The 27859-nt window shown below is 45.1% G+C and overlaps 1 protein-coding gene across 6 annotated transcripts; it reads right to left on the bottom strand.

Moving 5' to 3' along the window:
* Window positions 1–104: 104 nt before the first annotated feature.
* On the bottom strand, window positions 105–24453 carry Slc7a6 (solute carrier family 7 member 6). 6 transcript variants are annotated; one of them, XR_004386094.1, is made up of 11 exons: window positions 23379–23459; window positions 14232–14790; window positions 7989–8114; window positions 6056–6200; window positions 5264–5387; window positions 4937–5040; window positions 4316–4412; window positions 3313–3462; window positions 2757–2940; window positions 2035–2266; window positions 105–1880 (listed from the first exon to the last, which is right to left on the bottom strand). XR_004386094.1 is itself a non-coding variant. In XM_032887583.1 (10 exons), the coding sequence occupies exons 2-10, from the start codon at window positions 14752–14754 to the stop codon at window positions 2172–2174; spliced, it is 1548 nt and encodes a 515-aa protein (XP_032743474.1). In that variant the 5' UTR covers window positions 14755–14790; window positions 24395–24453; the 3' UTR covers window positions 105–2171. The 6 variants fall into 6 exon arrangements, 5 of the variants coding, with proteins under 5 accessions (XP_032743474.1, XP_032743471.1, XP_032743470.1 ...); XM_032887583.1 differs by lacking the exon at window positions 23379–23459 and adding an exon at window positions 24395–24453 and having other exon boundaries at window positions 105–2266; XM_032887580.1 differs by lacking the exon at window positions 23379–23459 and adding an exon at window positions 23676–23909 and having other exon boundaries at window positions 105–2266.
* Between the last annotated feature and the right edge of the window lie 3406 nt (window positions 24454–27859).

Below are 27859 nucleotides of genomic sequence, written 5' to 3'. Positions count from 1 at the left end.
GGTTTAGACAAGTCAGTCTTTTCATAAAACTCCTTATCAGACAGGATTCCCAACCCAGTACAGTAGGAAAGTCACCCTCTCACATGCCCAGAACCAATGGCAACTGTGATCATACTCCCTACATCTTTATTGAGCAAGCATATATCCAAGGTTACTCCTGTGCATCTAGGGCCAGTTTGGTACTAGGAGACGGCCACATAGTTATTATCTGTATTGTTCACAAATTCCAAAACTTAAAGATGAAATGTCCACGAGGGATGTCAAGACAGCAGGTGCTTCTGTGTCCAAGATGCCAGTGTCTACCGGCATCAAGATAGTTGTACAATCTAGTGTAGACATACTGCTCACAAGGATCCAAGCTGCTGTTTTGGCTTTAACTGGCAGCCTCGTCTGATCACCAGAATTAGCTGTTTCTATCCTTTACCAGGAGCCAGGTTGAGGTTGAAGCTGTTTCTTCCCACAGTCTTCATTGATCTTCACAGGGAGAAAACCCTAGATGCACAAGTACCAAGCATTTTCTGAGACTTCAATGTCACCAGTCCTTGGACAAGAGAAGGCAAGCAGCTACACCGTCTCATGACCCAAGATGGCTCAGAGTGTAAACAAAGCTCCGTGCTTCAGAAAGTTAATGATCACTTCCAGTAGAGTGGGCTTTTATGAGTCCATACATAGCAAATCTCACACAGGCTCTTAAAGATAACAAACTATTTGATGACTTGAATCCAGGAGTCCAATGACAACTGATGGATCAGGTTATCTACCTGAATTTTGCATAACACCTTATGCAGAACATTCCAGGCCTCTTTCAGTTCACACCAGAAATCCAAAGATTTATTTTCTATCAAGTAGAACAAAGATCTACGGTCTTAATAAAACAAAGGATTGTCCTTCAAAATAGCATTGTTACCAGACTTCTGACTCATGAAATTGCTCATCTGTCAGAACCAGATGATAATAACATGTGACTTGTTATATAACAGGTATATAATGAGACAGGATCTTTTCTGATCTTTCCAGAGTGGCTACCTAGAAGTTATGTAGCCTAATTTAGTCTCAAATTCAAACTCCCCATGCCTCACCATAACAAGTGTTCAGATTACAGGTGTGTGCCACCAAGCCAGTTAAGATACTTTTTTCAAACACAATTCACTTATTGCATCCTGTAGACAAATGATCACTAATGGTTTGTTACAACTGGTGTCCTGGATTAAATATCAATAAATAATGAAATGTAGGAGTTGACATTTGGTGACAGTTGTGGCTTGTCCAGGTAGTAGAGACGCTCCATTCAGCTGAAGTAGTGAGGTTTTTCTCTCAGCCCTTGTTTCAAGAGCTCCACAGCACCATGGATTCAGCTAGGAAGGGCACAATCAAGTGGCCCAGGCAAATTCCTTTAGGAGCCAGAAGTTCACCTCCTTGCCTAAGGATCCTGATCATACTGCTACTATGATCTAAGCAAAGTCAGACAAGCAGCACCTCCTCAGGAGATGGATACTCCATTCACAATGAGATCCCAAAGATTCCCCAACATTCAGACCCACAAACTAGAGGACTTCCATGCCTAAATCATGAGCAGTGTTCTTCCCAACAAGCTTTCTGTTTGCTCGAACGTGAAGTTCCAGGGAGGGAGTGTTGTTCCTCTTGTGGAATTCAGGGAAGGAGGTACACGTTGATCCCATGTCAGTTAAATAAAGCCTTGCTGTCCATGATACCCAACAAACAAAAAAGGGAATACAACACTCTCCTCAAGGAAGAATTTTGAGCCACAGGAAGAAATGGTAGCATTTCAGACCTCTAAAAGTCAAGTAGCTGGACTTGGTCAGAGGAAAACTTCCCATGAAGGAGCCCCACTGTAGACTCCTGGTTTAAACTACAAAGAGCTGTGAATCAAGAGCCAGAGCTGTCAACCTGGTATTCCTTCAGGGTTGCATCTACTCATCAGAAGGAAAACTAAATCAATCCCCACCCCAACCTCCCCTCCCACTGAAGTCCCCATCTTCAGACTGGCCTGATTAGTAACTTCCCATAGCTTACCAATGAGAGAGAATTGGCCCTGAGCCCCTTACAGAATGTGGGCCAAGAGGCTCCTTTAATTCAGACGGTTTAGAGAACTGGTCTTTGGTGGCTGTGATCACAGCCTTCTGGGCTTCAGGGAATGTCGTCTCTGGCTTCTAGTCAGTTTTCCTCTCAACATTTTTCTCTTCAGCTACATCTAGCTCAGTCAAGACGCAAAAGCAAAGCTTCTGGGTTACTCTGGTGACAGTAGCTAAATGAAAACAGGAAGCACAGGGTTTAGCAAACATTCTCTGCTTCAGTTACAATCTCAATACCAGGAGGCTGGACAAATATCTGTGACTCCTCCCCACCTGTCCCATAGGCACACAAAGCCTGGTCTTGTCCCTTTCAACCAACAATCCTCTCCATGCCACACCCCGCCTTTTCTTTCCAGATGTGTGGGAACACACCTGAAATCTTAGCACTTGAGAGAAAAAGGCAGGAAGATGAGGAGTTCAGGGTCATCCCCAGTTACATAATGGTCTCGAGATTAGCCTGGGTTACACAAAACCCTGTCTCAAAAAATACAACAAACCCAAGAACCCTAAAAAACAGAGAACACAGAAAAGTATGATGGGACACCAGGGGTTATCCTTTTGCCATAAGGAAAGGTGGAAGAGTTGGTAGCCTGCCTCTGCATATTCCTAAGCATAAGCACTCGGATGTGAACAACAGGGGCAAATGGGAGCAAAGAGACTCACCCAGAACTTTCCTAATGAAGAGTGGCCTCCGGGCCTCCGGCAGGTAAACACCCATGAAGTAGACAGGGATCCCAGAGAGGGCAATCCCAATGCCAATGAGGGAATTAATGGTGTCACTGAAGAGGGGTACGGCCACCAGGAACAAGGAGCATATGCAGAACACGATGGGAAAAAAGAGGCTCAGCTGAAATAGAGGAGAGTGAGATTTAGTAGGGTGGGATGATAAAACACAGCTTGATCAAAAAGGGACTTTAACAAGAGGACCCAGGGCTGGAGAGATGGCTCTTCCAGAGGACTCAGGTTCAATTCCCAGCACCCACAGCAGCTCACCACTGTCTGTAACTCCAATTCCAGAGGATCTGCCAACCTTGCAGACATGCAGGCAGAACAACAATGCACATAAAAATAAATCTTTAAAGAAGAGGACCCCCTCCTGCTAGTGTGCATGAGTTGTGCATGTTGAACTCTCCTTGGCTTCAGAGTTAGTTCCAAGCTAATCTGGATTACGTGAGGCCCTATCTTTACAAAAAGAGAAAAAAAAGAAGGAGGTGCTGACCTTGAGAGGTCGAGGCCAGTCAGGCTCTTTCCAACGAAGGTAGAGCTGTCCGACAACAGACAAGCCCACAAAGAACCAGTAGCTGAAGCTGAAGTAGTTGATGAGCAGGAAAACGTCCTTCACAACGAGGTAGATAAGTGTCATGGTGCACTGTGGGATTGGTGGCGGAGAAGAGGAATGGCTATTGTTACTTCCTGCCATACCAGGAGACACCACCACCCAGTGGTCTGTCAGAGCTGAAATAGTTTTACCAGATTGACTCTCACTTGACAGATAGGTCCATTACCCATGTTAACCTTCAAGGCAACATCTCCACCCCTGCATTTGATCCCCTCGTTGCAAGTACTGCAGTTAACAAGGGAGAGTCTTCTTCCTTCCCGATGGCTGACAGGGAGGAGGACCTCAACATACCCACACAATGGGAGTTACACTTTTAAGCTAGAGTTCTTTAGGCCTGCCACACACATAGAAAAACTACCTCCAGAACCATCCTAGTAAACTGGAGCTTTGGAAAGGGAGATGAGCATAAAGGATCGATACCCAATCAGAGAGGGACATTGAGTTGTCTTCTTGTATGAAAGAACCCTAGTAGAAAGGGTTTCAGAGACCAGCTTTCTAAGACAAGCTAAGACTTGCTTTAACTTAAAAAGTAGATAATTTACCCACCTGTCTTTTCACCCTGATGTATCAATGAAAGATTATTTTTTCTAAAAAAGAAAAGCCCTTCAGAGAAGCTGAGACAAGAGGGTCTAAGCTCAAGACTAACTTGTTATGTAAGAAGACCTTGTCTGGGGGCAGAGGAAAATTAATAAATAGTACGTAAGAGTTTGGGACAGGCAGAATGTCTGCCTAACTTATATAGGGCCCTGGGTTCTATTCCAAACACTAGAGAAAAGAATATGAACTACGCTTCAACAAACCTTGGAACAAAGCCTAAAATACAGTGTAAATTAGGAGTCCTGCACAAACCTGCCCAAGCCCACGCTCTCCCTGCAGAGCTTACATTGAACAATAACGCAGGCACAGGTGTAAAGCGCTCAATGTGGATCATGGACAGAAGGTTCGGGAGGTGGCCCTCACGAGAGCCCACGAAAAACAACCTGTAAAGAGATGAAATGTGTCAGCAGCCTCTTATCCAATCACAATCCTCAGACAGAAGACACCATCACAGGCTCCACTTACACCTAGCCCATTACTCACGCTGCCCACAAATGTTTGACTATTAGCACCTCACCGCTACCCAGGAGTGCTCACCCACCATTATCCATTAACCACTCCAAGCCATCAGCAATGAAATCACTATCATCTACAAAGGCTCCTACTTCTGAACCAGATCCCCTCCCAGCGTCCCACCAGGGATGTCCTTATTCCGCCATCATACAAACTTATAGCTACCACAATGGCCTTTTTTTTTTTTTAAAGAAACAAGGTCTCCTATGTAGGTCCGGCTGAACTCAAACCTGGGATCCTCCTGTTTCAGCTGGGATTGCACAGCCCTTCTTTTAAATGCCATTGTTAAGAGGATGCACTAACTATTCTTGCACAGGTACCCTGCAACTAGAGTTACAGATGGTTGCGGGCGGCCCTGTGGGTGCTAAGGACAGTCTATTAGAAACCAGAGTACCTTGATGAAGCAAAAATGGATGCATTTAGGCCCCCAAAGCAGGACAGAGCAACGGCAATGGGGATGGTCCAACTGAACATGCCAAATGTCTGGTCAGCAAATGTCTGAAGGCAGAGCAAAGAAGGGATATCAGCACAGGACAGTTGTGTAACCTCGTATAACCACGATCTCTGAACAAAGGCAGTCCTTGCTAAAACGCCCACCATCTACCCTATCTAGACCCATCCCTCACTCTGCAGAGCCAGGACAGCTGCAGAGAAAGACTGCACCACTCAGGGCGCATGAGGCACATGAGCAAATGAGGACATCCTCCCCCAAGAGACTCACCACAGCCACTGCGTCACTCTTATGGACATCCTGAATGTTCAGCACTGTGTAATAGGCCACATTTGTCAGGATGTAGATGAGTGTCACAATTGGCATAGAAATCCCAATGGCCAAGGGCAAATTCCTGTTGGGACAAGTGAAATAAGGCTACCTAGAACCTACCTCTGCCGAGAATGAAAAGCCAACCAGCACCCACTGAAATTTTCCTAACATTTAACAGTTCACTGGCTGCCAGGTCTTTGAGACAGGCTCCTCTTCCCTGTAAGCCTCAGGGCAGGTATGCTTCCCATGTTCCTGGGCATTTTCCACTGAGAAAGAAGAGCACTTTCCCTGAGAAGGGACTCGTGTTAGTTTAGCCTATCACATGAGGTCCAATGAGCCACATGTGGCTTTATAACCTTCTTGCTATCTATGATCTCAGGATAAATGCAAGGAGCAACATCCTCCGGAAACTGAAGGCTAGGCTGGTGATCTGGTAGGCCAGAAACAGGTAGGGCAGCTCGGGCCACAGTCTCAGCACCTCAGCCCTTGCTGGGTCTGCTGCTGCCCACTAAAGACCTCTCCTCCAGGAAGGACCCTGGGTGCTTGCCAATGGAACACGAGGGTGAGGGCCAGGGCTCTCCCACATTCACTCACTCCCATCCTAGCCTCCAACCCCTCCTAACTGGAGAAGGGAAGCAGGGAGTGGATGAGGGGAGGGGAGGTAGAGGAAGGAGCTATGGGAAAAAGGGCATCTGTGCCCACCATCAGCAGGAGTTCCAGCCAAGTTGGAGAGTGTGATCTCGCCTTTACCTTTCTGGGTTTTTGATTTCTTCTGTTACAAAATTAAGGGTGTCCCAACCTGAGTAAGAGAAGAGGGCAGAGTACAGGGCAAGAGAGAGGTCTCCCACATTCCACGAGGAACCTTTAAAGGCGTCCTGAAAGTGCTCAGTGTGTCCTGTGGGGCAAAGATGGGTGGGAGACCAGGTAAAGAGAAATAGAAGAAAAATGAAGAAGATAAAGGATACAGAGGGAGAATTAAGAAGATGAAACAAAAGAAAAAAAGAAGAAAAAAAGCAGGGCAGGGGAAGAAAAAAAACAAAAAAACAAAACATCATTTAATACCAAAGGAACAATAACCAGAACCTCCCCACATTTCACTGCGAGATCTATTCCCTCAACTTAAGTTTCACTTAGTAAAACTGGGTAATCCAGACAACAAAAGGCATGCCTGAAGGAACACTTCTTCCAAGGCCCTAAGGAATTTCCATTTCCTGCAGGTGACCTCAGTTCTTCTTCCTATTTTGATGTCACTGGTCATTTCACACAAAAGAGTAATTTCCACTAACAATCAGCCCTTCTGCAGAAGGTCTTGGCTAAGATCACTGTACAATTTAGACACGTGGTTTTATCAGTCTGTTTGCAGTGGGTGTGGTGTGACTGTCTGAGGCAGGAAATCTAGGGCTATAGAGTAACTGAGGTTTTATCTCTCAGTGGGCCAACCCCACCCATCAGAGCACCAAACCAAGCCAAAGTGGTTGTCACCTTTCCTGGGGACCTCTAAGCACCACACTTAGAAAGCCTACCTAGCTGCTCAAGACAGACATGCAGACAGCATGGAGTTTTTAACAGGAGTCAACCTTCTAAGGTGCTTGTCATCACTCCCTGCAGAAAGCCTAGACTTGGCAGTAGAAAGAAGGCTCAGTGGCCAACCACTTGTAACTCCAGCTCCAGGGAGATCTGACACCCTCTTCTGGCCTCCACAGGACCCACACACATGTGGCATATTCACACAAACAAGAAAAATATTAAAAAAAAAAAAAAAGGTTACACCCAGAATAAGTGCAGCAGTAGGTGTGCAGCACAGCGTCCAAGTGTCTGAGCAACTGCACACAGCAGTGGTTCTCTAAAGCACGTATTTTAGAGGAAGGATTACTCAGTAGGCCAAGTCTACTCGAAGATGCTCCTGAGACTCCAGTGACGTCTAGACACCTGGCTGCAGTCACTTGGCACTAGTGCCAGGCTAGCCAAGGGCTTCCCCAGCCCAGAGCTGTGCTCTTAGGAAGTGCACTGGGTAGTTCTTAGACAGGTAACCCAGGGACTTTGTGAACTAGTGCCAAGTGACTACAGCCAGGCATCTAGGTGTCACTGGAGTCTCAGGTCCTTAGGACCAAACCCACATCAGAACTTTTTAATTTTCAATTCAAACCAACAGGTCTGAGATGAAGGCTCAGCTCCCTGGGTGACTGTGAGTGCAGCCATGTTTAGGGACTGGTAACATAGAGAACTGGCTGTTAAATGAGGAACATATCCTTTGCCAAAGACTTTCAGGATAACCTGGAAGGCCCATTAGCCTCAGTCTGCTCTGACCCCAGAATGAAAACCTTTTAAGAGCCAATATGTAGCTGGATATGGTGGTACATGCCTTTAATCCCTGCAACTAGACAACATGATAAATTACATGTCAGCCCAAAATATGGTTAAAGACATTATCTTTAAGAGATGCACCTGAGTGGTGGAGTTTAACATAGCACACATAGCATTTAACATGTCCAGTCAGTTGGCCAAGCTAGCCTGGCTGACAAAACCCAGGAAGATTCATAACCATCTCTCACGTTCACTAACACTCTAGAACGTACTCAAAATGTGCTGAGAGATGAAGCTATGTGAGTCCCCATGTCCTCCTCAAAGAACCAGAGAGACTTCAGGAGTCATTTACCCTTCTTCCCACCTCAGCCCCTCTTACCCTGGCACAGTTTAACAAGGCCCATGATTATGATGGCAATGAGTGCCAGGACCTTGGCATACGTGAACGTGTCTTGTACTCGTGTACCCCACTTGACATAGGCACAGTTCACAAATGTCAGCAGACCTAGAAGGAAAACCATAGTATTACTGGCAGGCTTAGAATGAGCACACAAGACCCCAAACCCTCTAGAAAAGATTCTTCTGCCCTTCCCGGCTGAGTTAGAGGAACAATAGAACAATGAGAACTGGAACAGGTAAACAGCAGGGGCAGCAACCCAGACGTATGAATACCCTAGACTGTATCCTAAGCTACTAGGGCATGTATGAACAGATATATGCCGTAAACCACCAGAACAAGTTCCCTAGCACCAAGAATGGTTAGTCTCACTTCACCCACTCTTTCCCAATACTCCCAAGGTGCCAAATGAGAGACACAACACCTGTCCACAGTCACACACACTAGGGACAAAAAGGACCCATTAACAAATGAGGTAAATTTGAATTCTGATAACCAGTCACCTAACATTGTGTATGTGTGTGTGTGTCTGTTATATACTTGACAATTTCACAGGCATCCTTGACTACTAATCCTCACAACCCCCTAATATAGATGTCTGTTCCCCATCTTAGACATGAGGAAACTGAGACTGAGAGAGTCTCATTCCCAGGCTTGCATTCCCAAGTGCAAACGATCTCCCTACCCTGTTCTCATCAAATCTCACAGAGAATGAGCCTTCCTGAGAGCTTCTCAGACCTGCTACCTTTGAGATGCACACTCATGTATCTCAGTAACATCTGAGCCCTGTAGATTACTCATGGCTGTCAACTGCTAGCTGGTTGAGGCTTAATCCACAGAGAGAACTCTGTTCCTGCAAAATAAGAAAAGCTTTGATCTAGGGGAGCACATAAGAGCAATCATCCAAGGGCTTCTCTAGCAACAAGGTACAGAGTGACACCTCTAAGTACTGTCCTACCTTCCAAAAACAAAACAAAACAAACAAAAAACCTTTCATATGCACCTTGCGGTGTTTTGAGTGCAGTCTCCACGAGGCTCATGTATGTGAATGCTTAGTCACCAGGGAGTGGCAGTGTTTGAGGATTAGGATTGGAAGGTGTGGCCTTGGAGAAAGTGTGTCACTAGGAGGGGACTTGAGGGTTTAAAAGCTTGGGCTACTACTCCAGCACCAAGAGTGCTGCCATGCTCCTGTCACTCCCCTGTAACCCTTTGAAACTGTAAGCAAGCCCCCACCTAAATGCTGTCTTTTATAAACTCTTGGAGCACACTCTCTCAGATGCGTGCACACACCCCCACCTACTTACTCCTTTAGGTAGACTCTTACCCATGCCAAATACACACACGAAGTTTTACCCTCTTCTTGCCACAGCCATTACTGATGCCTACACTTCCAAGGCCTAGCTCAGCCCCTACTTCCTTCCCCAAATAAACTAGGCAGCCCAAACCCAAGTTTCTTCTCCCCTTCACATTCTTGCTTCACAATACAGCTTAGTACCAAATGCTACAGTCCTGGGAACATCTAATTGAAGGAGGTCTCTCCTTCAGGTATCTCAGTCTTGTTTCTGAAAGACCTCAGTTTATAACATGTCTAAAGCTCATACCAACAAAGAGGAGACTGATGCACCCTGGTTGGAGGCAAGGTACTAATGGCTTTCAGTTAACAGCCAGTTCCCTGGGACAATTATCAGAAAGATAGACCTTTCTCTACTCAAAAGAATAATGTTCAGGGCCAGCTGTGAAGATGACCACATGTGATAGAATAGCCTCTGTGTGTTTCAAGAACCTCAATTAATATGCTGTCAAGTAGGGCTGGAGAGATGGCTCAGCAGTTAAAAGCACTAGCTGCTCTTCCAGAGGACCAGGATTCAATTCCCAGTACATACATGGTAACTCACAACCATCTGTAACTCTAGTTCCAAGAGAACTGATGCCCTTTTGCTGACCTCCATGGTAACCAGACACATGCTAGCAAACACCCATACACATAAGAAAGAAAATATTAAAAAAAAATATACTTCCAAAAAATACAGGTATTCACGGGGCGGGGAGGGGGTATAATGAAGCAATTACATGGGGTTGGGTCACAATGGTTAAGTAGATTAATGGGAAAAGGGTACACCAAAGGAATGTGTGCTGAAAAATCTTCACAGGAGCCAACTGCTGATCAAAGTTCTCTCTGGCCAAGCCTGATACATACACAGTTAACAACCACCAGTAAACAACAGCCTCCATTATAATACAGTAAGCACATTTTGAGGTACTTGTCTATCTCCTTCTTAGGACTTGCTCAACAGCCAAACAATGGATCCAATCTTGGCCTGTAAGCTATCTTTCCCAGAATACCTAGAGAATGAGTCTATCTAATAGCAATAAGGTACCCTTAGAGTCTAGAACTACATGAAGTAAAAAAACCAGAGAAGCCCTGACTAACGGCAGAATGAAAACTGCAAGCAGAGGAAGAAAGCAAGACCAGAGAAGCAGAAGAAAGAAGGCATGAACTTGTTGGGGCGGGGACGGGGGGCTGAAACACAAAGAAATGCACAGGAATGAAGAGAAAAAAACAAAGACAGGAGACAAAGGTGAGATAGAGGGAGAGAAAAGGGGGTAAGAGAGACAGACCAAAACTGACATCATAGAAGAGCCTAGCTGGGTTCACTGAGCATGTATCACACTCTCGGCCCATGAGCCAGCAGGCGCTGGTCTCTCAGGCTTGCTCCTCTTTCCCTCCCCACTCTTTTGCAGACTCCCTGTAAACACAGCTTGCAGTGGAGCCATGACTGTATTAAAGGATGAAGGGAGGCGCACCTCAGGACGTCCCAGCAGGGCCTATTCCGAAGGCCAGCTGGATAGGCACCAAAGGCACCTGGTCAGTAAACCTGACTCAAAAAGACTAAAAAGCCAGAGAAGAGGAGAGCCCTTCTCTTACGTTCTGATTTCTTCACCAAGCATACGCTTCTTTCTCAACAAAAATGGTTAATGAGCCACAAGCCACTTGCCAGAGAGCTGACCAGTAGGATAAAGGTGAGTCAAATGCCCAGGGCACAAACTAAGAAACATTCCCTCTCTCAGGGAATCAAGCAAAGGGATCCCAGGGTGAGTGTATCCTCAGAGCTGGCCCCAGGCACCTAACTTGCCTCATGCTCTCAATCTTGCCAAAGAACACTGTCTACCAAGCAGAAGCCAAATCCCTTGTCTGCTTGCCTGCTTCTAATTAGCAAACAAAATTTCACCACAGGCCCATACCCCGTGTGCTTCCAAGATCTCCAAGCCCCATTCAGCTTCCCAGACGGAGCCTGGACGCCAGCTGCTACAGCTCAAACCTCCAAGCCTTCCCTCTTCTGATCATATTTCTGGTAGACAAGCCAACGTCAGAACGTGGACCTATACAATGCTCTCCAAGGCTCTCTGAGAGCTTATCTGTAGTTTGTCCTGGTGTTCTACGGACTGAACATCACATGTTCTGCATGCTACCCAGCGATTCTATCACTGAGCCTAGCCTAACTCTCTGGGAACTTGTTACAAATTCCCCAAAGTCACTCTGTAGCAGACTGTCTGTCACCTTCCAGTATTTTCCCTCCTTTCTCAATAGAAACGTTAGCTGAAGTCATGGCTACACCAGACACTTCCTAGACTTACTCACAGGTAGATTACCTACTTAGATTTCCCTAAGGACATGAACAGATGTTTCAGGTTGGGCCTCAGGAAGCATCTCTGAAGCTAAGCATGCCTTCCTTTGTCCTTCTAGGAAGCTACATGCAAACACTTGGTGTTTAAGGAATATATATATATATATATATATATATATATATATATATATATATATCCTGTTTGGCAAGATGCTCAACGTCACTACTAGCCTCTACCAACAGATAAGAGTAGCACTCCAAAAAAAAAGAGTAATTAATGCTGCCTCCCAGTAATACTGCCAAATGCCACCTTTGTGCCACCTAATTTCCCACTGAGAACCACTACTTTAATAAGTAAGACAACCAGAAATTCTATAACCACCACCAATTGCTTAGATTTTCCTGTTAAATGTAACCTGAGGGTGGAGTGGGGAAAGCAGTGGAAAAACTGGCTGAAGCAGTAATACTGTCAGGGATCAAGAAAGCAATACAAATGGGAAAGCTAGAGATGGCACAGTAGGGCTTGCTCCCCTTCCAGAGGACATGAGTTTGGCTCTCAGCATGTACGGTTTGGGGCCAGTCTGGTCCGCAGAGCAAGTTCCAGGACAGCCAGAGCTACATAGGAAACTCTGTCTCTAACAAACATAAGGGCGAAATGCATATAAAGCCTTCTAAAAAGCAACTGCATAATACATCAATGACTCTATAGCTGATTGTACCTATTCCCTTATATACAAGAATTTCCCTTGTAAAACTCAATGCCAAGAAATATGCAGACGCTCTAAAAGACCTTTAAATTTTATTACTTTTATTTATTGTGATGTATGTGAGTACTCTCACTTATGGAGATCAGAGCACAGCTGTGGGAGTAGGTTTTCTTTCCACCACGTGATCCTACGATCAATCCCAGTTGCCAACCTTGGCAGTTAAGTGCCTTTACATACTGAGATAGTCACCAGGCTATTTGCTTGTTTAAGACAGGGTTTCACAAAGTAGCCCTGGCTGGTCTGGTACTTTATATGAAACCCAAGTTGGCCTTGGCAATCCTTCTTGTCTCTGCTTCCCCAGTAATGGGAATATAGGTGTGAGCCAGCAAGCTCAGTTCACTAAACTACTGTCCTGTTTTTGTTTTGATTTGGTTTTCAAGACAGGGTTTCACTGTGCAGTCCTAGCTGTCCTAAAACTCACTGTACAAAGCAAGCTAGCCTTAAATTCAGAGATCCACCTGCCTCTGCCTGCCAAGTGCATCACCACCCAGTTTATTTTATTTTTTTTTTGTTTGTTTGTTTGTCTGATTGCTTTGAAACAGGACCTATACTATGTGCCCTGGCTGGCCTGGAACTCACTAGAATAAGCTACCCTCAGTTCACAGAAATATGACTGCCTCTGCTTCCAAAGTACTGGGACTAAAACTGTGCCTAAATGTCACACCTGCCTAAATTCAGTCTTTAAAGATCTCAGCAAGGCCAGAAACTGTGTGGTGAAACCCAATTATACAGAGAGCCAAGAAAAAAAGGACCTGTAGCCCAGTCGGGCCTTGCTTCCTCTTCCCAGGAGTATCTATTTCCCGTCTCAAGGAAAACGAAGATTACCTTTATTGTTTGCCCCTAACAAAGTCCTTAAAGTCAGGAGGCAAGGTACACTATACTCGTTTATTTGCTAACTCTAAGGTATTATTAATCTATTTTTAAAATTGTCAATAAACTATATTTACAACCAAAGTTTTTACAAGCAGAGATAGAAAAAGAACAGAATATGTTACCTACTTCTGGAAGCACAGTTTAAGAAACACAAGATTAGACGCCAGCCAAGTCACTAGCTCACAAGGCTGGCTAAGTTCATAGCAACTGCCTCTCATTTCCATGATTTCACACAAAATATCCTTGTCTCCACCCCTAAAAGAAAAGAAAGAGGGATCCCCTGGGATCTCCCTCGGTTGTAAAAAGCACACACCGTGTTCCCCTCAGTGGCAGCAGGCAGAGCTTGTTTACAAAGTTAGTGTAAAGAAATCTGAAACACCAATGGGAAAAGGCCACTTGCTGTGGTGCCTGCTGCTTAAAAGAGGTCACAAAAGGAGCAGTGACAGGAAGAGGGACCCCCATCATCCGAGAAGCCTATTTCCTCATTGATGCCTTCAAACTCATCTCTAATGAAAAGCTGGGAGCACAAGGACTTAGCTCTGTCACACTAAATATCCTTGCTCTGACTTGCTCTCTGAGATGTTACAAACAGTGATGTTGACATCATTCAAAATACCTTGCTGGCCCTCCAAGGTGGGGGGGTGGGGGGATCACTTGTTAAGACAAATACAAGACATGTACCAACCTGCCTCACAGAGTAGAGAACAGAAATATGGACAGCTAAGAATAAGAAGAACCTAAGGACCCAAAAGTCATGAGCAAACTCTAACTTCTCCCATTGCCATCCTTTCTGTTTACTTATCTCTCAGAAACAAATAAGGGATGAAATTATTTTTTCAAAAGGTATGACGTCTCACATCTTCCTTCCTCCCCAAACAGCAAAATAAAACATTCAGGTATAACATACACGAATAATATAGCACCCCACGCCTCCACACGTGCGCCCTGCCCATACTTACATACGCAGGCAGCAGCGAGGAGACGGCAGGCCGCATACGGAGGATCACAGGTGGGGAAGGAGGGCTTGATGATGTAGTTGGCGAAGGTGATGGCGATGATGGCCTGACTGGTGGGCTCAACAATTAGAAGTGAGACCCACAGACGGATAAAGGCAATGAAGCCCCCGAAGGCCTCTAGAATATAAGCATAGCTAGCCCCTGACTTGGTGATAGTGGTCCCCAGTTCTGCATAACAGAGGGCACCCACGACAGAGAAGAGCCCACCAATGGCCCACACTACAAGTGACAACCCATAGGAAGCAGTATATTTTAGAACACCCTTGGGTGAGACAAAGATCCCTGAGCCAATCATGTTGCCCACCACCAGGCTGACCCCGTTCAGCAAGGAGATCTCCTTCTTCAGCTGCATAGTTTCTGGAGACCCTTGAGAGGGTGAGCTGGCATCTTCTTTCACAGTGTGCTGGTTGGCCTTGGGGAGAAGATGGTAGGTAGGTGTGGGGCTCCCAAGCTCCCTGGCTTCCATGGTAAATGGTTCCTGTGCACCTGTGTTTACAGTAGCCTGGCAAAGAAAACAAATGTGTCAAGTCTAGTGCAGGAGCTACTGTGACTCTGGCTTAGTCCCACCTGCCAGTCAAACACATTTCCCTGCCCACCACCTGCTTAGGTAGAGCATGCAACATATACAACACAGCAGGATTGTCCCAGTTTCAATCATAAGAACAGGAACGTGGAGGTAGGCAGTATCCAACACTCCTAAGAAAGACAACGTGAGCACTCAGTTCCAGCCTAATGACAACGTCCAATAGCAGATCTGTCTTACTGAGCAAAGAGGCTGGCAAAGCTGTACTTGTCCAAAGTAGATTCTCCCTAATTTTGCTCAACTCTATTTGTTTGATTGTTTGAGACAAAGTCTGCCTATGTAGTCCTGACTATCCTGGAACTCACTGTTAAGACCAAGCTGCTCTCGAACTCAAGTGCTGGAAGAATTAAAAGTGTTAAAACTCACAAACTTGTCCTTCAGGGAAAACCAGAGTACCTTCCTATAGCAGACACATAGCACTCACAAGCTTGAAAGATGAGTGAGACCACAGTGAAAGACTAGGAAGATCATTCTAGAAAGTCTTGCCACTTAGTGCTACATAAACAGTGACTGTAAGCATGAATTCTACAGGAATTGAGGCACACGTGAAAAACTCTGCAGTAGCATGGCAGGAAGGTTCAAGAAGATGCTAAGAGTGTTTCATCACTAATATGGCTTGATGTACTGACACACACCTTTAATCCCAGCACCAGGGAGGCAGAGGCAGGCAGATCTCTGAGTTCAAAGCCAGCCTCAAGTGAAGAGAGTGAGTTTCCAGACAGCCAAGACAATACAGAGGAAACCCTGTCTCCAAAAAAAAAAAAAAAAAAAAGACATTATTGCAGAGATTTTCATGGAAACATGTCACCATGTACACAACACCCACGTAACCACATATTTCTGCTTGCTGACTCCATACCTTTCTTTTAAGTGTATCAAAAAGAGATTACAAGTTACTTGCTTTTCTTGCTTATTTGCTTTTCTCTTTTGCATGCTCCTCACTACCAGAGCCTACAAAGCAATTCTCCAAATAATTCCCAGAGTTTTGTCACTTAACCAAAGCCATAGTCTCCTCTTAGTTATAGAACCAGCACTGGGAAGCATCTTGAAAAGATGGGATCTGTGTGTGTGTGTGTGTGTGTGTGTGTGTGTGTGTGTGCCTGCATGCGTGCACGCACACACTCACGCACTCACGCACATAAACACACTCATTCTCTTTGAGTCACAATTGGACCAACCCAAAAGAAAGTGGATTCTACATTATCATACCTAAGAAGGCTCGGTCAAAAGATAAGCAAATCTCCTGACCCTACCCAGACTGGCCATCTCCCTTCCTCAATTCCTGTGCTGGTCAGAACCACTGAACCTACCTCACCTTTAGGAAGAGGAATGTGGTGGGCCATAAATTACCATCTAGGAGTCAGTCCTTAAAGGTCACTTCTAGATGTAAGAATGTAATCTGCTCTATTCAACAAAGATGTAAAGCTATGCAGACTGGCAAACACCTGTAATTCCAGCACTTGGGAGGCTGAGGCAAGGAGATCTCAGGTTCAAAGTCAGTGTGAACTACATCGTGAGACCCTGTCATTTTTTTAAAAACTGGGGGTGGGGTGTGGCTGGAGGACAGAATAGCAAAAATAAAACAAAATGTCTATATCAGATCCTGGCTTCACATGCCTCAGAGCAAAGAAACCAAGGTCAGTTCTCAGGGGAGTGAAAAGTTCTTATGGGAAAATCCTATCTCCACAAACCCTACACAAAACCCTTGTCTAATTGTCCCAATTCCCTTCCAAGAGCCTGGACCTAGGCCCAAGTTAAAAAGCTTTTCTGGGATATTGAGAAATTTCTCAAAGTCCAGCAGAGTGAACCCAGCCTACCTTTACTTTAATAAGACCCATTAAAGTCTAGAAAGCACTGTTCATTCTTGGCACGAAGCTATGCAGGTTTGCCTATGCAAGCATGTGGAAGCATATTTGTTTCACATGTCTGTCAAGTGAGTCCAGGTTTCCATGGGAACAAATCCAGTAAATAGCTAGGAGTGCACACTCTCATGTAAGAGTAAAGTACAAAGAGACTTTCAGGGTACCTTTTCGACCCAACCCAACACACAGCTAGGAAAAGCCTGGCCTAGAAACCACTCCAATCTCAAGTCCATCAAAACTTAGCTGGGGGTGTTACCAGGTATTCCTGTAATACGTGAACAATCTGGCCCTAGTGTGTCTGATACACTAGATAAAGTCCTCAGTGACTTGTTCTGCGAGGATGTGCTACTATCAGTCACAGCCCTAGAAGACCTCCTGCCTAGAATTTCAGTTTCAGCACCTGAATGAGGGACAAGCAGTTTACCAAGGACTCCTCTCTTCCTTCAGCCAAGGAGAAAGTCCTTGTCTTCATTCAAACACCAAACACAATTATCATGATGAACCTGTCCTTGGCCAAAGTAATTCAAACCTCTATCTTTTTTAACCCAAGAGCAAAATTGTGAAATAACTACAGTAAACTCCAGAGGACAGATGGCTAAATTCCATGCTTGCTTGGCCATAAAACCTCAAGGTCATTCCTTACTTTTCCTCTAAATCTAACTCCCACATCTCACATTCCTCTAGAAAACCTGCCAAATACCTCATTCTCTAGGGTTGTCCGTAAAGACACAGCAATGAACAAAATCAGTATGGGCATGGATCATGTCCTCAGAATAAGAATATGGCAGCATGGAAACAAGAAAGACAAGATCAGAAATCCCATAGTCAAGAGACCAGGATTCACCAGCTAGCTGCATTTCACCATTCTCTGACCTTCAGTCATTCTTTCCAAAAGCCTCGCTAACCTTGTTAGTATTATAGATATATAACTATATATATATCACACACACACATATATATATAATTAGTATATATATTTTTTTTCCTTACTAGACAATAGAAAACTCTTAAATAAAATGTGAAGGCTTGGACCAGAGAAATGGCTCAGTGGATAAAGGCACTAGTCACCAAGCCTGATGACCTGATTTTGACCCACAGATTCCATATAATAGAGAGATTCAACTACCACAAGTTGTCTCTGACTTTTTACACACATGCATTCATGTATACACACAAATATATACAATAAAAAGTTTTTGAAGATGAAGAGGGGGAAATGATCAAGTTGGGCCAGACACTTGAGAAAGATTAGGAGATAATTTGTACACCATCTCAAAAAACAAAACAACGAAAAATCATTTGTGCCTAAAGGAGGGACATGAAACTATAGTCAAAACCACTGGGAAGGATAACCTCTGTGCCAGGCAAAATAACTCAGAAAGATCCATCCCACCCAGACACAAGGAAACTGAGGCTGCATCAGAAAAGAGAACCTCCCTGCTCCCTACTAGAAGTTCTGCATATAGCAGACTGCACCTAGAGAAGGGCTAACACTGAGAGTAAACTTCACGCTGAGAGTAAACATAAACTTTGAGAAAATGTTCTCCCCATGACAAAGCAAACAAGGCACAACCACAAGGAAATACCAGGAGGATCTGAAGGCAAAGTTACCTAAGACAACAACAAAAACCCAACACAAATCAAACTCTTCTACCAACAACCTTACAAAAGGGTCATACCCATTCTCAGAATAAAAGTTATATATCTCAATTTTCTCTCGTTCTACAAAGTATGGCAATCCCTAACAAATTATAAGTTGAAGAAGAAGGAGGAGGAGGAAGAGGAGGAGGAGGAGGAGGAGGAGGAGGAGGAGGAGGAGGAAGAAGAAGAAGAAGAAGAAGAAGAAGAAGAAGAAGAAGAAGAAGAAGAAGAAGAAGAAGAAGAATCCACTATCTAGAGCAAGTAATCAACATGTCCAAACTTAGAGAGGACTCAGATATTAGGAACATCAAAGAGACTGTTTAAAATAAATTTAACAGAGAACCAGTGGTCTGTAGTCCAAATAGACAAAATAAAACAACCATTATCAAATGGTCTGAAGTGGGAAAAAAATATTCCATTAGAATATTCCATTTAGAACATAAATGAAACCTGAAGAAAACATTGCAAAACTGCACTGTGCGTTTGTAGCCTAAAGAAAAAAATGTACAGCAATACTATCATAAAAAATAGGAGGCAAAAAATATTGGGAAAATACTGTTATAAGGTTCTTACATTATAGGGAAGGAATATATAATTTAAGGTTAGACTGTGATTAAAGACTCATGACTCAGTGGTAGGGAACTTGCCAACCGTATAATTATGGCCCTATTCCCTGGAGGCCAGTGAAAGATTTACACTGTAAAATTAGGGCAACAATTAAAAAAATATTAAAGAAGAGGTCTGACTAATAAGCCAACAGTAGACAGCTGGTGTAATGATGCATGTCTGTATAACCAGGTTGACCTCACACTTGTCTCCACAGGAGCCCTAAGTCCTGAGAAGGCAGGGGTGTATCAAATCTGTCCGAAATAGCAGATTTTAATTCAGCTAAAGATACTATTAATAGGGGGCTGGAGAGATGGCTCAGCAGTTAAGAGCACTGACTGCTCTTTCAGAGCTCCTGAGTTCAATTCCCAGCAACCACATGGTAGCTCACAACCATCTGTAATGAGATCCAATGCCCTCTTCTGTTGTGTCTGAAGACAGTGACAACATACTCACATAAAATAAATAAATCTTGGGACTGGAGAGGTGGCTCAGTGTTTAAGAGAACTGCCTGCTCTTCCGGGGGTCCTGAATTCAATTCCCAGCACCCACATGGTGGCTCACAACCATCTGCAATGGGATCCGATGCCCTCTTCTGAAGACAGCTACAGTGTACTCATATACATTAAATAAATAATTTAAAAATAAATAAATAAATCTTAAAAATAGACACCATTAATAATGTTAGATTGGCTACAAAGCAAATTCCAATATGCAAATTTATAGGAAATTACTTTAACTATAAAGCCATAAATAGGTTAGTGAGAAAAGGAGAAAAATTAAAATTAAAAAAACCCAAACATGTAGGGTATATAGCTCAGTCAGTATATTATTTGTCTAGTATGCAAAGCTCTCAGTTTGCTCTCCGGTACATCAGTTTGCTCTCCGGTACATCATAAACCCTGCCTGTAATCTCAGTGCTCAGAAAGCGAAGGCAAAAAGATCAAAATCATTTATCCTCAACTACGCATCAAATGCAAAGCCAGCCGAGGTTATATGAGACTCCAGCCTAGGCTACATGACACTGTGTTTCAAAAAAGAAAGAAAATAAACATAAATCAAAAGGAAGTTGGGAGCCCAGCATGGTGGTACAAACCTAGAAATGTACAACTGGAGAGCGTAACTAAGGTAGAAGGATAACAAACCAAAGTGTACTTTTAACTACATGGAGAGACCATGTCTCAAAAAAGAGGCCAGACAAGACCCAAAAAAGGACTCCCAATGTATGAGGTCTTGAGTTCAATTCTCAGCAACCACATAGTGGCTCACAACCATCTGTAATGGGATCAGATGCCCTCTTCTACTGTGTCTGAAGACTGCTACAATGTACTCATACAAAAAAGTAAATATTTTTTTTAAAAGTTCCATTAATCATTCAATGTATCCCCCAAAAGATCCTATCCTAAAATAACAATGTTACACTGTACTTGTAAAGACAAATCCTAGGGGCTGAGAGTGTGAATCAATGGATAGAGTGCATATTTAGCAGGGTTGAGGCTTGATATGTTGGGTTCAATCCCCAGCACTGAAGAGAGGAGGAGGAGGAGGAGGAGGAGGAGGAGGAGGAGGAGGAGGAGGAGGGAGGAGGAGAAGAGAGGGAGGAGGGAGGAGGGAGGAAGGAAGGAACAGCAGTTTCTTGCAGGATTTCATTCTATTTTCCTGCTCTTGTAGCCTGTTGTAAATGAGTTTCCCAGACCCCCTACAACTTCTTCATGAAAATTCAATAAGGAAACTACCACATGCAATTTAAAAAAAAAAAAAAGAGTAAATCAATATAAAAATGCAATTACAAAGAAAGTTGTCCATATATTTATTGTAGCTTTTTTTTTTCCAAGTAACAAAATTGCTTTCCTTTTTATGAAGACTATCAGGTTACTTAGACATAACTTACTTCCAATCACAATGGATAAGATACTCTTACTTCAACAGTATTTGCTATATAGTCTTTTCCATGGCTCTGGTTTTTTTTTTGTTGTTGTTGTTGTTGTTTCTTTTTCTTAAGACAGGATCTCTCGGGCTGGAGAGATGGCTCAGTGATAAAGAGCACAGACTGCTCTTCCAGAGGTCCTGAGTTCAAATCCCAGCAACCACATGGTGGCTCATGACCATCTATAATGAGATACGATGCCCTCTTCTGGTATGTCTGAAGACAGCTACAGTGTGCTTATACTTATATATGGTAAATAAGCCTTTAAAAAAAAAAAAAAAAAAAAAAAAAGGCAGGATCTCTCTCTTGCAGCCAGGCTAACCTGGAATTCATTACACAGCTCAGGGAGGCCTTTAACTCTGGAACTCTCAGCCTAAGTAATGTGATTAGCCATCATATCTTAAATTATAAGTCACCAGAAATTACTCTTTAGAAAACATAAAAAAGAAAACAAAATTGTGGCTCAGGCCTCTAATCCCAGAATTTGGGATGCTAAAAGTCATCCTCAGCTACGGAGTCTGAGGCCAGCCTGGGCTACATGAAACCCCACCTTGAAAAAAAATTAAAAAGACATAAATACATAATTAATTTACAAAAGTAATAATGTGTGTTATGTTTCATAGCACTATGATTTTTAAGCCCTTTTACTAGCATCATAGTTACAAAGTCTGCAAATAACTAAATTCCTTTTTATAAATCATTAAAATCAAAAAAAGCAAATACAGAACAGAGTGATAATATTTGCCTGTCTAAACTAAATAAAAATTCACATTTTAAAGTTGTTTGATCACAGATGGGTCAGGTACCAAGAAGAAAATAATTGCTCACAAAGACTAATTCTATTTCTCTGTTTGGCCATTCAATCTCGGTAACAAAGAATAAGTTCTTACTTAGCAAAAAAAAATTAACTTATAGAAAATACCAGGATGATATTTCCTCCTGTAAGGGGGCAGAAGCAGGAAGATCTCTGAGTTCACTTCAGAGCATCACTTACATAACTTTTGTAGAAACATTTTCACACTCTAGGGACTATAGCAAGAACATAGGACTATAACAAAAATGTCAGGAAATGTCCTCTACCAAGAAACTTGGTAGATCAGCCACATAGCTGGAATATAATTTTGGTTAAAAAAAAAATGCCAAGCAAAGACGGGGTGAGGGTGGGGAGGTGGGGGTGGGGGTGGGACAGGCTAATCTCTAAATTCAAGGCCAGCCTTGTCTACAGAGAAGGGACCAGTCAGGGCTACATAGAGAAACCCTGTCTCCAAGGGGGGTGGGGGGGGTGCTGGCCAGAGGGATCTGGTATGGTTTCTATCTTTGTCTTTCTTTTTCTCTTTGGTTCGAGGTGCTAGAAATGAAAGCCAGGACTGTTTGCATGGCAAGTACTGTCCAAGGCCGTTTATCTCCATCAGGATTGTGATTTTTTTCCACACATTTGCCAGGAAAGAAAATCAAATAGAACTCAAGTAAACAGCCTAAGACCCAAGTCGGAAAGTAAAAGTCATCTGTATGAAGTCACAATGGAACATTAACAAAATAGAAGCCTGGGTAGCATCTGAAGGACCTCAGCAGGTGAAGAGGTAAAAATGACCTCAGGAAGCACTTGCAGACTTTAAATCTATTCCTGCTAAGTCTTCAAATCCCGGATCGGCTCTCAGACATAAGGAGCCAAACACAGCATACTGCTATATAGCCTGTTAGATTAGCTGCCCAAAACTGAGGGGTCGTTCCTCCCGGCCCCGCAGCGCCCCTACTAACAGTAGAGACTGAATTCTTTACAACACATAACCCAGTGTTGACGATTGGTTCCCCAAGACTTGTTAAATTAGATGTTTTCTATTTATACTATCCCATTACACAACACAGTGACCAGCCTTTTGGCTTAGTGCACAGTACAGAACTTCCAGAATATTTCCCAAATATTTCCTGACATTTGTGACATGAGATGGTCCAATGAGATGACAAAATATGGAGACACTCAAGAGGCACAACAAGAGCACCGTGTTCCCAAACGTCAATACCTCAGTACTCTAAGTCCCAGCACGAGCCAGAGGTTTCAACAGCCCCAAGAAGCTGCATTCCTGCATTCATAAACCTGCCCCGCAGTCTCTGCCCTCCTCACACTCGGCTTCTTCTTCTTCTTTCTCCTCCTCCTCCTCCTCCTCCTCCTCCTCCTCCTCCTCCTCCTCCTCCTCCTCCTCCTCCTCCTCCTCCTCCTCCTCCTCCTCCTCCTCCTCCTCCTCCTCCTCCTCCAGTGCTCCAGGGAGGATCACTCGGGGCTCACACGGTCACAGACTGCGAAGGACTCAGTCCTTCAGTCTTTACGCCCTTCGTTTCTCTCCCACTCAAACCTTCACGTCTCCGTCTCTCTCTGGCTCTCACACACTTCAGAGTCACCCTCACGCCCACAGTTCTCCTCACACTCTGGGTTTTTCCGTCAGACACACACACACAAGGTCTCCTATACTCACCATCTCACAGTTTTCCCACACACAGTCCCCCTCACACTCGGGATCTTGCACACTCACAAAGCCACTCAGGGTCTCTCACACACACACGCGCGCGCGCGCGCGCGCGCCTGCGTCTTCCTCACACCACCGTCCACTCAGGGATCCACGCTCCCGGCGTCCTCCTCTCAGCCGCGGCGTCCCTCCCGCGCCCGCCGCCCCACGCGGTTTCCGGCCGGCATCCAGCACGCGGGACGCAGACCCACAGAGCATTCGGCCGTACGCTAGGTGGCCCGGGCCGAACCGGAGCCAGCCCCTCACCTCCTCGGCCCCGCCAGTTACCTCCTCGTGGCCCCGAGCTGCCAGGATGCTCGGTCGCGCCGTCGCCCCGACCGCTCAAGCCCCGCCCACGCCACGTCACTCGCACCGGATCGCGACAGCGCGCGCCGCCAGGGGACCCGGCTCGGAGCGGGGGCCCCAGGCGGCGTTGCTTCCGGGCACTAGAGCACGCCGGGGCCCTAGGCGATCCGCGTACCGTTACTGAGCAGCCTCCAGCAGGCCGCGCCCGGGCCCTCCCCGAGGACCGTGAGTGGGGTGCGGTCACCCTCACCTGGGATGGACACTCCCGGGCTCCCCACGCAGTCACTTGAAGCCTCTGGGGCTCCACGTAAGGATGCTGCTGCTTGGAGCTCTAAAGGGCCCACACACTCCCTTTCCTTCTTGGCCTTTGGTGGGGACTGTACGCCCAGTGGTACCCCAGACAGCTGACACAAAGAGCTCTGGACCGCCTCCCCATCCAGATAACTGCCGCCCTTCAGCTGGGGAACCCAGGAAGAAATACATTCCCTGGACCGGTGCTCTGCAAAATCAGTTCTGACCCAATTCGACCCTGGAAGGCTGCCACTTCTCGCTCTCTTAGCTTTGTCCTGGTCTTCCCCAACCCCACTGATACCTGTCCTTTTCTTCTCCCGCTGGTTGCTCCTCTATCTCCTTGGGTGTTTTTCCCTAGTGGCTCTGGCGTTCGTTCTAAGACTTCCTACCTTTTATATTCCACTGGACCTTCTAACCGACCAGTCTGGCAGTAATAAATATATTCTAAAGAGACAGTTGTGCTCTTAGGCTATCAGACTTTAAAAAAAAAAAAAATGAAACCCAAGAAATCAGCATTTCTTCCAGGAATAGCCAGCTAGAAAAGGAAGTGGCTGAAACATCCAAAGGAGGAACTTATCTCCTGGTAGAAAAATTTACAACTTATCAGATGACCTTGAAAGAGACAGACTTGCTTAAGATTTAAACCTTATTAAGAGTTAGTGTCGGGCGTGGTGGCTCACACCTCTAATCTCAACACTCTGGAGGCAGAGGGAAGACAATCTCTGTGAATTCGAGGCTAGCCTGGTCTACAAAGCGAGTCCAGGAGAGCCAGGGCTTTGTTACAAGAAGAAACCCTATTGGAGGCGGGGCTGGGCGGGAGGGGGGGTGTGAGTAGTTAAGAGTACTGCAGAGGAAAGGGATTCTATTGCCAGCACCCCGTGATGGCTCACGACCACCTGTAACCCCAGTTTTTCCGGGCCCAACAGGCAGGCATGTGGTACACTGTGCATACAGGCAAACATACAAAAGATAAAAATGTTTAAATTAAAATTAGCAGAGTTTAGTGACACCTGCCTTTAATCCGAAGGGAAGGGGCAGAGGAGGTGGATCTCCGAGAGTTCAAGTTCAGCCAAGGTTAACACAGTTAGACCCCGTTTCTTTCTTTTTTTTTTTTTTTTATTTATTCATTTATTATATATAAGTACACTGTAGCTGTCTTCAGACACACCAGAAGAGGGCATCGAATCTCTTTACAGATGGCTGTGAGCCACCGTGTGGTTGCTGGGAGTTGAACTCAGGACCTCTGGAAGAGCAGTCAGTGCTCTTAACCACTGAGTCATCTCTCCAGCCCTTTTATTTTTTTTTTTTTTTTTTTTTTTTTTTTTTTTTTTTGGAGCTGGGGACCGAACCCAGGGCCTTGCATTTGCTAGGCAAGCGCTCTACCACCGAGCTAAATCTCCAACCCCCGACCCCGTTTCAAAATAAACAAAATAACAATTTTTAAACCCTCCTGGATGGTGGTGGCACAGGCCTTTTATCCCAGCACTCAGAAGGCAGACACAGACAGATCTCCGGTTCCAGGCCAACCTAGAGTACAGTGCGGTTCTGGGACTGCAGGTGTTGGCACAGAGGACTCTTGTCTTGAAATTTTTTTTAAAAAAAGGAAACGGGGGTTGGGGATTTAGCTCAGTGGTAGAGCGCTTGCCTAGGAAGCGCAAGGCCCTGGGTTCGGTCCCCAGCTCCAGAAAAAAAAAGGAAACAGTAAAAAAGGAAAAGAAAATTTAAATCCTATTTTCACATCAGTAACCCCCAAAGACGCACTTGGGGGAGTCACTGAATATCTTTGTCCTTCCCAATGTAGCCACATTGAATAAATCTTTTTCTGCTTTTCATTATTAATTTTTCTCCTCTTATCAGTTTATTAAGGATGCATGGCTAAACCTAGTTTTCTGAGGAACAGTCTGTACCCAAATCTGGTACCAGTACCATGATCTTTTTGTCCACAATTCACCACACCCTAACTGCTTCCCAGTCGCTCAAACCCTGTCTTCCCACCCGCTCCATGGGGAGTCTGGAAATGACTGAACTCTCTTCCCCAGTCTATCTGCCCATTCTCCCCAGTCGGCCTCTGAGTCCTACGTGCAGCACCTGCTACAAGCACGCCATGCCCCACCCAAAACTACTTAAAATATTATGATTGGTTTTGTCTGTCTTGTGAAATTCTACAAAATGTGAACTTTTGTAACTTGATTGGGTGGTTCTACTAAGTGCAAAGTTCGTAATGTCAAAGTCATGTTAAAATAACAGGATTGTACACACCTGTGAACCTAACACATGCCCGTGAGGTAGGAATGTGTTAAAGTAGATTGAAATAGCTTCAGATCTCCCCTAAAGGGCCTGGAGAGATGGCTGACCAGGTAAGGGTGCCTCGGGAGGCAATCTGCACTTACTCACATACACACCCACTTAAAAATAAAAACATCTTAAGAAACAAAAACCTCTCAAACAAGCAACGGAGGTTCTCTGAATGAGAGCCTAGGGCGCATATTTTACACATCAAAGCAGGGCTGGTCTCCAGCTTCTCCCAGCATTCCTCAGTCCCTCCCTCTCCCCCACTCTTCCCTACATAATCCAGCCATTTTGGTCTCTTGCTTTCTCCTTCTCTTCCTTCTCCTCCTCATCCTTTCCCCTCTTTTTCTCTCCCCCCTCCATCCTCCTCTCTCCCCAAGGTGACTTCCTTGGCCTCCTCCTTTGGTGACAGTGAACTCTCCCACCCAAGAGCAGTTAGGCTTGAATTGGCTCATTTCACAGGCAGAGAAGTAACCTATCACTTACCTTTAATCCCAGCACTCTGGAGGCAGAGGCAGAGGGATTTCTGAGTTCAAGGCCAGCCTGGTCTACAGAGTGAGTTCCAGGACAGCCAGGGCTACAGAGAAACTCTATCTGGAAAAACCAAATAATTAATTAAACCTCTCCTAAAACACTTTCCTTCCTTCCTCCTTCCTGATGAAAACAGGGACATGATCACTTCTAGGTCTGGTTGAAGAGATTTTTATTGTAAGTATGAGGGACGAGGGAGAGTGCAGACTGAACATGGCCGACAGAATAGACCTGGCCGTGAGAGGTGAGGGGTCGGTGAGGAGGCAGCAAAGGAGAGAGAGGGAAGAGAAGAGAGGAGGCAAGGACCAAGGGCCAAGAGAAGAGCCAAAGAGAGCACGTAGCCAAAGTGGCAGAGAGTACACAGGAAAGAGAAGCTGGTGGGAGGGGATCAAGTTCAGAGGCTGGAAAGGTCTCGGAGCTGGTGAGACCGTTGCTATGGAGCTTAACCTATAGACCTAGGATGCAGTCCTTCAGGACCCCTTGTTGGTGCTGCCCCTTTTGGATCCTCTTCTTAGAACCTTTGAAGAGTCCCTGATGCAGCACAAAAGGGCCCTGGGTTCAGGCTGCAGCTCCAAAGAAGGAGCGTGGTAGAGTCTAAAGACAGGGATTCAGTAGGTCTTCTGAGGATCAGGGAGGGTTCCCAGCACAAGCCCGAGGCCAGACTGATTCCCCGCAAGAGGAAGGGTAGGGATGTAAGGAGTGAGGAGCAGGATATGGGACCGCCAATACTTCTTTGATGTAAACTCCCTACCCCACCTGAAAACCCTGTTGCCTAGAGATCCACAGACCATGAGTCAGGCAGTGACTGTTAGTACTGGGGAAAGGAAACTGCATAGGGACTGCAGGCTGGGCAGCAGCTGGGTGCCCCTACATCCTTACACACCTGCTGGAAACATAAGTGAGCCCACATACATTTAGGTCAGCTGAGCCTGACCCTTCACTTCTGGAAATGAGTCCCTCCAACATCTTCCTCCATTCAGTGAGAGCCACCCACTGGTCCTTGCTATAGCTATTTAGAGACATCTGGCTTCCAT

Source organism: Rattus rattus, chromosome 17 (genome assembly GCF_011064425.1).
Source record: "Rattus rattus isolate New Zealand chromosome 17, Rrattus_CSIRO_v1, whole genome shotgun sequence".
Taxonomy (NCBI): domain Eukaryota; kingdom Metazoa; phylum Chordata; class Mammalia; order Rodentia; family Muridae; genus Rattus; species Rattus rattus.
Note: the sequence above shows the minus strand (reverse complement) of the source record. Positions and strands in the feature narration are given on the sequence as shown.

Coding starts and splice junctions, on each gene's coding strand:
- Slc7a6 (XM_032887579.1), bottom strand. Junction 8,115..14,231: donor CCTCGCTGCTGCCTGCGTAT/GTAAGTATGGGC, acceptor TTTTCCTTCTAG/GTCTGCTGACATTTGTGAAC. Junction 5,041..5,263: donor AGAGTGACGCAGTGGCTGTG/GTGAGTCTCTTG, acceptor CTCTGCCTTCAG/ACATTTGCTGACCAGACATT.